At 46.2% G+C, this 12,417-nt stretch overlaps 1 protein-coding gene across 2 annotated transcripts in view; it reads left to right on the top strand.

Moving 5' to 3' along the window:
* The window catches only part of LOC147428584 (RNA polymerase II C-terminal domain phosphatase-like 4), a 63,824-nt gene that overhangs the window by 36,419 nt on the left and 14,988 nt on the right, over positions 1–12,417 (top strand). For both annotated transcript variants that reach the window (XM_086496568.1, XM_086496569.1), the window contains exon 2: positions 10,978–11,126. In XM_086496568.1, the coding sequence (XP_086352694.1) occupies positions 10,984–11,126 (143 nt within the window). In that variant the 5' untranslated portion in view covers positions 10,978–10,983. The remainder of the gene's footprint in view (positions 1–10,977; positions 11,127–12,417) is intronic.

The following is a 12,417-nucleotide window of genomic DNA, read 5'->3' as shown; positions in this document are numbered from 1 at the left end:
TCAGTTTGTCAAGGATACAGTGATTGCTTCTATTGAAGAGTACATGTGTAACTGCATTCTTAACTGTCGGTTTGGGTATGCTCGAAAGTGTTACGGGATCCAACGTGTACTATAAGACAGTGGCAAAATGTGCAGCTACCATTTTGTCATTGGAAAGTTAGTGACTCAAAGCAATGGCAGAGTGCGCAGCTACCACTATGTCATTGGGACAGGGTTCACACGCAGGCAATACATCAGTCGACGAGGTGTTGAATACACCAGGGTTGACAATGAGCATGTATGTGTCGTATATGTGTCGACAGGTGTTGAATATATCAGTGTTGACTAGGAGCATGTACGACATTGATGCAAACGAGGACGTTTGAGATTTCAAGAGGGGGGTATGTCACCAGCGTGTGACTACTATCTATCCTTTTTGTTGATTTCTTTCTTATTATCTATTTACTTTCACTTTTTGGAAACACCCCTCGGGAAATCTAACTGCCCTGCATTGCATAGCTAGTGTGGAACTGTCTAGAGGGAGTTTTGGCCTGAGGGCAAGAGAGCACTAAGGTTGGACAAGGACTATGGTTAGCCAAGTAGGGTCATTGACTAGCCAAAGTGGAATCCTTTGCTACAGAGGCTACATTTCAGTTCTGGATGTGGCCGCAGTGTACAAAGAGGATCGGATGACCTAGAAAGATACAATGGCAGCATCTCCTAAAATTTAGGGAACTGCTATTTTGGGACCTGAAAATGTCTTCGCGTCATTACGTGCAGTTTGACATGGGGATCATTTTGTTACTCTGTGGCCAAGTCAACAGAGGCTGCAGGTGAGATATTTTTAGACCCGAGGGTCTAAAGCGGGAAAATGCACAAATGAGTGACACTTGGCACTGTGAGGCCAGTTTACTACTTATAGAGAAGGCAAAAACGTGATTTATAGCTGGGAAGCTCATTTTGCAAGTCTCTGTCACAGGTTAAGAGCTATGGAGTGCTTGCTTTCCCTCCTATGTACAGTGCGGTGCCAGGAGTGATGCCCTGCACGCTACGCACTGCCCTCTCTCTCCCCTTTGGCAGTATGTTATGCCCCTCTAGTGGGCTCTTCATTTGACCAATGTACAGTTGTGTGGGTTCATGCGCGATTGCCGAGGCAAGAGCCTCTTGCACAGGTACTGGATTAGCTAGCGGCTAATCCCCCGCAGGTACAGGTGAATTCGGAGAGGTTTCACGCCAGAAATCTCGTCCGATTCAAAGGGCAAGTAGCCCTACAGGTGCGGGAGCTCGAGGACTTGCTAAGGATGCGACCGGCACGCGAAATGGAGCCCGAAACAGTGAATTACAGCCTGCTGTGTATTTTTGCAGGTTTAGGGTTTTGGCCCTAAACGGACCCTAATACCCCCAGGAGGTTCGGGGACGCAAGGGGACCGCTGTACAGGTGATCTGGCGCATTTTCAGGGCTGAAAACAGAGAATTCAGCGTGCTGCAGATTCTCGCCAGGTTTTGCAAAGTGCCCGTATGCGTCGGGAAAGTCATTTAATGCGTGGGAATACTGACTGTGAAGGGTTCTAGTACAGTTATGTTGCCGAAATCGGGCTGGAACAGTGGAAATTCAGCCGAGTTTGTGCGGGGCAGCTTGTAGGGAACCACAACGTTTATTCCCTCTTTTGAACAATAAAGAAATACCGAAAGGGGCGCCTAAGTTAGGGGCCAATCTGGTGTTCGTCTACTCATACAGGTGCAATCTAGCAGCCTGTATCCCTCTCCCCTTTGTTGTGTCTTGAAAGTACAGGTAAAATAGACGACTAATAATGGGTGAAAGCTAAATCAAGGTTTAAAGTAAAGTCTACCGCCCTTTTTGGATTGAATAGGCCGGTTTCAGGGCGACTGTGGAGCTGGAGCGGGAGGGGGGGGGGGGGGGGGGGGTAGGAGCAGGGGGAGGTGGGGGAGGGGAGAGTTGGAGAGAAGACGAGCGAGGGGGGATCGGCAAAGGTAGAGGGGCGAGGAGGAGAGGCGGCGGGAGCAGAAGGTGGGGGGGGGGGGGTGCTGAGGAGGGGTGTAACTCGAGGGGGCTGTCGAGGGTGAAGTTGAGGTGGGGGCTGGAGCAAGGACCTCGTCCTGCTCAAGAGGACCGAATCGGTTTCCCGTGGGAACCCACTGCTGTTGGGCATGCGCCTGAGGACCACCCTGAGTGCCAGGCTGTCGCTGTGGCCCCTGCCATCGTCGACCACGAAACTGCTGGCGGGATTGGAGGGATTGGGATGCGGGGCTGGCGGGCTGAGGCAAATGGCGGGGCGGCAGGCGGGTCGGGCAGCGGCGAAGGGCAGGCGGGCAGCGAGCAGGGTGACAGGCGAGGTTGGGTAGCTCGCAGCTGGGCAGCGGGTGGGACAGGGGGCGCGTTGGAGGACTGCACACAGCAGGTGCGGGCGGCAGAGTGCGTAGGGGGGGGGGGGCAACGATGGCGAGAGGGTGGGCGCGGCGCGGCAGCAGCAGCAGCGAGCAGCTTCTTCGAACTCAAGACTTGTTATTCAAGAGGGAACTAGTATAACCAATCGACCTCTTTGGGTGATAGAAAGGTTATACCATTTTCCTCTTTTTTTATCAACGCACACACACACCCGAGAAAAAGAGAGTTTTAACGTCGTAGGAAACTATCCCAAGAGACCTTAAAGATCTAGCCGACGAGGAGAGTTGAACTCAAGACTTGTTATTCAAGAGGGAAATGGTATAACCAATCTACCACACTTGGGTGATAGAAAGGTTATACCATTTTCCTCTTTTTTTATCAGCGCACACACACACACCCCCGAGAAGAAGAGAGTTTTAACGTCGTAGGAAACTATCCCAAGAGACCTTAAAGATCTAGCCGATGAGGAGAGTTGAACTCAAGACTTGTTATTCAAGAGGGAAATGGTATGACCAATCTACCACACTTGGGTGATAGAAAGGTTATACCATTTTCCTGTTTTTTTATCAGCGCACACACACGCCCGAGAAGAAGAGAGTTCTAATGTCGTAGGAAACTATCCCAAGAGACGTGAAAAATCTAGCCGACGAGGAGAGTTGAACTCAAGACTTGTTATTCAAGAGGGAAATGGTATAACGAATCTACCACAGTTGGGTGATAGAAAGGTTATACCATTTTCCTCTTTTTTTATCAGCACACACACACCTTGGACGAAGAGAGTTATAACGTCGTAGGAAACTATCCCAAGAGACCTTAAAGATCTAGCCGACGAGGAGAGTTGAACTCAAAACTTGTTATTCAAGAGGGAAATGGTATAACCAATCTAGCACACTTGGGTGAAAGAAAGGTTATACCATTTTCCTCTTTGTTTATGAGCGCACACACACAGCCGAGAAGAAGAGAGTTTTAACGTCGTAGGAAACTATCCCAAGAGACCTTAAAGATCTAGCCGACGAGGAGAGTTGAACTCAAGACTTGTTATTCAAGAGGGGAATGGTATAACCAATCTACCACACTTGGGTGATAGAAAGGTTATACCATTTTCCTCTTTTTTTATCAGCACACACACACCCGAGAAGAAGAGAGTTTTAACGTCGTAGGAAACTATCCCAAGAGACCTTAAAGATCTAGCCGATGTTAAAACTCTCTTCAAATGGTATAACGACGTTAAGATGTAGCACACACACCCAAACTATCTGTCTCTGGGGAGGTCCCATAAATTATGCATGAAGGAAACTGATCTAGTAAGGGACTCAACTACGAGAGGGGGGGCAGCTAGCTCAGCTTGAATAATCTCTTGTGGCACTGAGGCCTTAGCCTGAATTATCCGAGAGATCATAGAGACTAGAGGCCTCTCCATACATCTCCTTCTAGCATTGCTACCAGATCTGCCCTGGTGGTCCACTAAGGGCCCCCAAATCTGAACCCCATAGAGCATAGCTGAAGCCACACTAGTGTCAAAAAGCCACAGCTTTGTTAGAGGTTCCTGAAATTCAACCTGCGAACAGATCTTCTCCGAACCTCGCAAGGCTCCATAAGCTCTCGTCAATCTAGTCTCTGTTGCTCTCCTCAATGAAAATGCCGGTCCACTGAAGACTACCCCAATATAGGTGCATGCATATGTATTCTTCACCGTTTCCTGGCCATATGTAAAAGTAGGAGTCGGAAATCAGCACAATATCATCAGCATATAACGATAGTGGGATCCATGTCCCTGCCAAGTGCCAACTGTGCTCCTCAATCACCATCCCTCTCATTGTAGTCAGCAACCTTATCAACGTACTTGCCAAATAGTGCAGGAGATAGCAGGCAGCCTTGTTTCACCCCAATAGTGGAGTGAACCAAATCAGAATTTCCCTCTGGAGTACGTACATGCCCCACTACTGACTCGTATAGAGCCATGATCCCCCAAAGGAACTCTTTTGGAACCCCCATCTTGCAGTCTGCACATTAATCTAGCTCTGGGCACTGTATTGAAGGCTTTGTGGAAGTCCACAAAGCAACAATAGAGCCATCTCCCAGGTGATATCCCCTCAATAATGGCTCTGAGTGTCAGAATATGATCAAGAGTAGAGAAACCTCTACTGAAACCCGCCTGTCCTGCTGCCCGTACACCCTCTCTCTGTGCCCATCTACGCAACTGCTGCTCAAGGATGGCTGCGTACAACCGTGCCAATGTGTGTCCAATCATGATAGTGCGGTAGTTCCCAGGCTCCATAGGGTCCCCTGACTTAAAGATAGGTACAATCGTGGACAAACTCCAAGTATCAGGTAGGCCCTCGCACATGGCACGGTTGAACATCACCGCTAGAAGCTCTGCAAGCAAATCTTTGGCATGTATAAAACACTCTGCTACCAGGCCATTGTGATCATATGCTCTCCTAGTCTTCATCTTGTCAACGGCTTTCTTTACCGTCTCGGCAGTAAAGAAAGCACATGTATGTGGGCATGGCTCTGGCGGATCATGAAATGAAATGAGAGAGAGAGAGAGTGTCATGTGACACATCCAACCCGATGTGTCCGTGGACAAGCTACAGCATGCTCAGGGTTCAGTCAGTCCAGTCAGTCTAGATTTATAAGTGATCTGGCACTTTTGTGAGTCTATTCGTAGACCGTGCATGCCCAGTCACTTAGTGTAGATGCATATCCTCTGGTTGCACACAACATGATCATAAGCATTCCCATCAGAATCCATCAGAATCCTTCAGGGGAATTTTCCAGTGCATTTAGCCTATTTTCCCTATTTTTGCCATTTTTCACTTAGACTTTTGTTGGAAAGTAGGTAGGGCAAATTGAGTAAGTTTGTATATAAGCAAACCTAGACTAGCACTATTTGGCAGAAGAGGCAATAGGAGCCAAGCTCAGTAGGCAACTTCTCCAACAAGAACTTGGTGGATCCCCTCCAAGCAAAGACATCAGCACCTAGCGTTTTTGCTAGCTTCATCCCTAGCGTTTTCAGCAAGAGAACCTCGCCACCCACAGCATCAGCATGGCGTTTTTGCATCAGCAACCATCGCCCCAGAAACCCCCCATCAGCTAGCGTTTTTGGAAACCCTTGCCTAGCGTTTGCATCAGCCACCATCGCCAGCAGAGACCCAGCATACCTAGCGTTTTTGACAGATTTAGGCAGCGTTTTCAGCAATGAAGCATCTGCCTATTCAGCCCCTAAAGAGTAGCAGATTCAGCCCGGATAGACCATCAGTTTTCAGCCTTTAAAAAACCTCAGTTTTCAGCCCTAAACCTGCAGATTTTCAACAACAAAGACCTACAGAAACAGCCCCAAAATCAGCGTTTTTGGACTAGTCACAGATTTCAGCCCATAGCATTTTTGGACAGCAGATACCAGATTGCAGATTTCAGCCCTTATGTCGGTGTCGTCATCCCCGTCGTCGTCGTCAACATAGCCTAGACTTGCATCGGTCACATGCATTCACTTTGTACCAAATTGTGCAATCATAAGTAGACCACTCTCGCCGACGAGAGTAGGGCCTTCGGAGGAGGGTTTTACAACGTCTTTGGTGTCGTATCTCTCTTCTCTCTCTATCTCTCAGTCTCATACACTTGCACGCACAGTGTCCATTCACTTTGTTTGTGATCATAGCATTCTCTCATTAAGAACGGAAGGCTCTACCTTCCATTAAGAACAAAAGGAACCTTGAGCACAGTTTGGAGCACTCATCTTGAGCAAAGCGCAAACTTTCATTCTGCTGCACCTAACATTGGTATCAGAGCTTTGACAGTGTTTTGTATCACTCAAGGAAAGAACCACAAGAATCACAAGAATTTTTTTTACTTGTTGCGGTCGCACGAACCCAAGTTCGGTTGGGCGTGTCGATTCCTAATCGTGTTTTTGAAGAGTGACAGCAATCCCAAGAAAGAAGAGCTTGTCCAGTCTCCCCTTGTGTCTCTGTTCAGTCACTCAGAGCTGACCGTGCACTTAGCGGCCTGCCAATCGACGTGAGGTGGGAAAAAGCAACCTTGGTGTGAGCGCAAGGCCGCCAAGGGGTGCGCCCGCGGAAAGGAGTAGAACTCGGGTGAAGAGAAGATCCTTCTCAAACACGGTTTGCAAGTGAAAGAGAACCTCAAGAACCTCAAGACCCTCCAGAACCCAAGTTCCTCGTGAACTTAAGAACCAAAGATCATAGTGTATGGTCATCACCCGAAGCGGAATGGATACTTCGCATACAGGTGGTGACCATGAGAGAGACGACGAAGAGTTTTTCCCACCAAGAGATTTTTCCGACCCTCCTCCTTGGAAATCTACGCCACAAAGTGTACCAAACCCTATGGAGGCAATGGTCAAGCAGATGATGGACATGATGGCCAAACAAGAAGAGACTCGCATGAACATGATGGCCCAACAACAAGAAGCCAATTGCGAAGCGACTCGTCTTGCGTTGGCACAACAAAAAACGAATCGAATTGCGTTGGCACAACAAGAAGCAAATCGCATTGCTTTAGAACGCGAGCGCGATGAACGAAAAGAAAGCAAAGCACAAAGAAAGGAGGAACGGGAAGCTCAAAGAGCGGCCTTGGAGACTGAGCGTGAAGCTCAAAGAGTGGCCTTGGAGGCCGAGCGTGAAGCTCAAAGAGTGGCCTTGGAGGTCGAGCGTGAGGCTCAAAGAGAACTACACACTCAAGAATTGGTTCGACAAGTACTTGCTTCGAAGTCTGAACCAGCCAAAGATCGTGGGAGTTCCTCAAGTGGCGCAAGCCACGATGCGGATTCCAACCATCCAGTCAAAGAGAAGTTGACTTTCAGTAAGTATGATGGTAAGATGGATGCTACGGTTATTCATTCTTGGTTGCATCAATTTAATGCTTATTTTGCGACAACTAAGAAGACAGGAAATAGCAAAGTTTTGATGGCAGCCATGTACCTTGCCGGTGATGCCATCAATTGGTACCACGCATGGCAAGAGGCACAGTTAGCCGCACACCTAGAGGAAGCGGACGAATTCACGTCCCTTTCCTTCAATTGGGCTGATTTCCAAGACAAGCTCAAGGCACGGTTTATGCCACCTCAGTATCTTGCACGATTGAAGGACGATTGGCGCGCTCTCAAGCAAAATGGTATGCCGGTTATGTCTTTTTCTAATCGTGTTTTGCAGCTAGGTACCCAATTACGCAAGTCGGATGATGAACGCAAAGAGGCATTCCTTTTTGGGTTAGACGACTATATCAAGTTTGATGTAGAAGTCTTCGACCCAATCGATCTCAACAAGGCGGTAGCGATTGCTCTCGCGCAGGAGATGAAGCACAACAAGGGCAAGCCTAAGGAGAACAAGACTTCCACAAATACCTCGCAGACTTCTCAGAATTGTAAGAACGGTAAGAATGGTAAGAACGGTAACTCTTCTAACCAATCTTCCAACAGTCTCTCAGAAAAGAATTCTTCCAATGAACCCAAGGGTAAGGCTAACACAATTGCTAAACCTAAGCTCACTCTAGATGAAAAGGTAGCACAAGGAATTGTAGGAGGATACATCACGTCGGAAGAGCAAAGCACTTATTCTAAGGAAGGTCGTTGTTTTCATTGTCACATTAATGGTCACATAAAAAGAACATGTCCTAAGCTTGAATCGAATGAATCTAAAGAATCCATAGAACCCACTTCCTCTGTCAATGCAATTACTGATAACACGAGTGTGCCCCAAGTTTCTCTTGACCCTCCCATTGATGATTCTCTCATTAAATGTTATGGTCAGGTGTCGGGGCAGCGTTTTGTCATATTGTTTGACCCAGGTAGTATGCATGATGTGATCAGTCCCTCTCTTGTTGAGAGAGCTTGCCTAGAAGTTAGTCAGAAATCTCCTCTCGAGATCTCTGGCTTTGTTCCCGGTATGGATTCTCTCATCACGCAGGAGTGCCTTGGTGTGTTGTTTACAATTCAACAAGGGCTGCCTTCACTAGAAGATTTGTTGTCTCTCCTCTCTCAGGATGTGATATGATTTTGGACATTCGATGGTTTCGTGATTTTAACCCTCTCATTGATTGAGAGGTTAACACTTTCACTCTCTATGCCAAAAGTGATTCTCCTATTGTCATTCGTGGAGAGGACATTGTTCATTCTCCCTCTCTCATTGCTAAAATGCAAGACAAGATTGAACGGATTCAGGAAAAGGAGACTCTCTGAGTCTCTTCTTCTCCGAAGCATGACACACAGGCTTTGCATGATGATGATTTGATTGACAATGATTTGCATGATGATGATTTGAATGCTAATGATGAGCATGATGATTTGGATGACATTGACAAGCATGATGATTTGTATGATCAAGATGTGATTTCTCACAAGCATGATAAGTTGCATAAAGATGATGTGATTGTTCACAAGGATGATGTGTTAGTGGATGCTTTTTCTAGCAAAGCTAACCTCGTTGTAGATTCGATCATTCAGGAAGAACCGATCTTGGCTATCGAGCCTAGGTCCAAAGAACCCTCATAGGAAGTATTATGTGTTCGCATGATTGATATGCACGCATTGTTTCATTCGTGATCGTTTCCTGTATTTTAGTTAGTGTCTTTATGTGATCCCTTTTTCTAAGCATGACATATTGTACGTTGAGCACGTTTCATTCATGAATGAGCACGCATGTATGTGGATTGTTCATGAAAAGTATGCATTCAAGGAAGTCACATTCCATGTCGCTTCCTTGCTATTGGTGATCTCCCTCGACGCCATACAGTTCGGTACCAGTACCTTACTTTGAAAAGGAGGGGATGTTACGTGACACATCCAACCCTACGTGTCCGTGGACAAGCTACAGCATGATCAGGGTTCAGTCAGTCCAGTCAGTCTAGATTTAGAAGTGATCTGGCACTTTTGTGAGTCTATTCGTAGATCGTGCATGCCCAGTCACTTAGTGTAGATGCATATTCTCTGGTTGCACACAGCATGATCATAAGCATTCCCATCAGAATCCATCAGAATCCTTTAGGGAAATTTTCCAGCGTATTTAGCCTATTTTTCCTATTTTTGCCATTTTTCACTTATTATTTTGAAGTGACTTTTGTTGGAAAGTAGATAGGGCAAATTGAGTAAGTTTGTATATAAGCAAACCTAGACTAGCACTATTTGGCAGAAGAGGCAATAGGAGCCAAGCTCAGCAGGCAACTTCTCCAACAAGAACTTGGTGGATCCCCTCCAAGCAAAGACATCAACACCTAGCGTTTTTGCTAGCTTCATCCCTAGCGTTTTCAGCAAGAGAACCTCGCCACCCACAACATCAGCCTGGCGTTTTTGCATCAGCAACCATCGCCCCAGAAACCCCCCATCAGCTAGCGTTTTTGGAAACCCTTGCCTAGCGTTTGCATCAGCCACCATCGCCAGCAGAGACCCAGCATACCTAGTGTTTTTGACAGATTTAGGCAGCGTTTTCAGCAATGAAGCATCTGCCTATTCAGCCCCTAAAGAGTAGCAGATTCAGCCCGGATAGACCATCAGTTTTCAGCCTTTAAAGAACCTCAGTGTTTAGCCCTAAACCTGCAGATTTTCAGCAACAAAGACCTACAGAAACAGCCCCAAAATCAGCGTTTTTGGACTAGTCGCAGATTTCAGCCCATAGCGTTTTTGGACAGCAGATACCAGATTGCAGATTTCAGCCCTTATGTCGGTGTCGTCATCCCCGTCGTCGTCGTCAACATAGCCTAGACTTGCATCAGTCACGTGCATTCACTTTGTACCAGATTGTGCAATCATAAGTAGACCACTCTCGCCGACGAGAGTGGGGCCTTCGGAGGAGGGTTTTACAATGTCTTTGGTGTCGTATCTCTCTTCTCTCTCTATCTCTCAGTCTCATACACTTGCACGCACAGTGTCCATTCACTTTGTTTGTGACATAGCATTCTCTCATTAAGAACGGAAGACTCTACCTTCCACCAAGAACAAAAGGAACCTTGAGCACAGTTTGGAGCACTCATCTTGAGCAAAGCACAGACATTTATTCCGCTGCACCTAACAGAGAGAGAATGAAATGAGATGAAATGATATATTAACGTCTTAAAAGGATAAAGTGACCTATGAGACCAAAAGTTTACAATAGTTGGTGAATCTGATACAATATTTATGAAAGCTGAAAAAACAACAAAAACATCTAACTAAAATGGAGGGGGGGGGGGGGGGGGGGGGGGGGGGGGGGGGGGGGGGGGCGGGGGACAATAGAGAGAAATGAAATGAGATATTAAGGTCGTCAAAAGGCCAAGGTGACCTATGGGACCAAAAAGTTACAAAGTGGTGAATCTGATATAATGTCTTGAGTACCAAAAAGGATTAAGAGATACTAAAAATAAAGGCTGTTATAATAGCCTAAACTACTAGAAGTGAGCTAAGCAGCTAATTGAAACTGTGCAGGGTATGAGCAAGGGTTGATACAACGAGTAATACAATCTCAACACAGAGAGAGAGAGAGAGAGAGAGAGAGAGAGAGAGAGAGAGAGAGAGAGAGAGAGAGAGAGAGAGAGAGAGAGCTACTATTTTTAGCTAGTGGCTTGTCCCATTAGTTAAATCATATCCTTGTTTGTTATGGTAGGAGGACATGAGCGTTCCTTCCTCTCCTGGTGGGAGCGAAGATTTTGCAGCGTTCCTTGATGCAGAGTTAGATTCCGCTTCTTCTGATGCTCAATCTCATTCAGACAATGGTGGCAACGCTGACAATAGTGATGAACATTATGTTTCAAAGTAATGCCTTTTGTTTCTCTCTCGCCTTTATTTTGTATATGTGTGGTTCGAAAGTTTAAATTATATTGTTTGCTCATTAAGCTTTTGCCGTAGTCACTTTTGAGAGTCATCTCTTTGGTTGAGGTAGGGAGTAATGGCTTCTTTGTGGTTGTGCTTGCCCTTGTGAGGGTAGTCTTTGGTTTGGATCTCGGGCATGTTCCTAGATTTGGTTTTGTTTGGGCATTTCACTAGGGCACCTCTTACTTGGGGAATAACTCTTCATATATTGAAGGGATTGTTGGTCACTTTTGGGGCGTTTCTCCCCTATACATAGGGTGGTTCAGTCAGGAAACTCACTCGAAGGGAATTTATAGGAAGTACTGAAGCATTGTGTGTATTACCAGAGATAACCAGTGGCACAAAGCATACATGACAGGTTGTTACAGCCAAGTAATTATAGCCGATCTGATACACAAACTTACGACGACAATGTTAGTCTGCACATTATCTATACAGCTGTATAAATGTTACTGCTATAGATTGTATGCAATAGAATATCACCAGTATGTACGGAGTATTTAAAATTTGAAATGGTCTTTTTCAGACCTGACTTCTCACTTTTGTCTGCTCGCTGTTTTGTTGTTTGGCTGACTTGACATATTTCTAATGCTCACATTTTCGAACTGACCCTGCAGTGATAGAAAGCTGAACATTGTTTGAGCCTTTGATAATTTGAAGCAAGTAGTGATACTGAGAAGACTACCAATAAGTTACATAGCGAATGAGACTCATGCCAGTGATTAGCCTCCAATCATAAGGTGCCATGAATTGTACAAAATCATGAGTGTAGCGAGAAAAAGATGTGTCGTGCTCTCTAGAGTGGGTGCTCCTCAGTGCAATATGCATGAAACCTCACTCCAACAGAAGAAACATCACACAGAAACATGACTCAACACAGAAGTGGGATATGACTCAAGACACTATACAACTAAAAACAGAGCTGCAACTCAACTGAATGGAACTCGACAAGCTCAAAGAATCATACAACTTTGGTTGGCAGCACACACAGCTCCAAGCTCAGGACTCAAGGTACAGTGGGGGTGTCGAGGCTCCAATGTGCAGGGATGGTTCAGACGTGCTGTGTATAACTCAAGATGATAGACTCTAGACCCAGGACTCAAGACTAGACGCTAAACCATACAAAGTGGATAATGATACGTACCCACGACTGGAACCAACCACGCATATGTATCTCCTAAAAACCCACCAACAGCTGGCAGATATGCCAATCCAGCTAAGCCTATCTCCTAAC

Source organism: Adiantum capillus-veneris, chromosome 23 (assembly GCF_014529385.1).
Source record: "Adiantum capillus-veneris isolate H3 chromosome 23, ASM1452938v2, whole genome shotgun sequence".
NCBI classification, from domain to species: domain Eukaryota; kingdom Viridiplantae; phylum Streptophyta; class Polypodiopsida; order Polypodiales; family Pteridaceae; genus Adiantum; species Adiantum capillus-veneris.
Note: the sequence above shows the minus strand (reverse complement) of the source record. Positions and strands in the feature narration are given on the sequence as shown.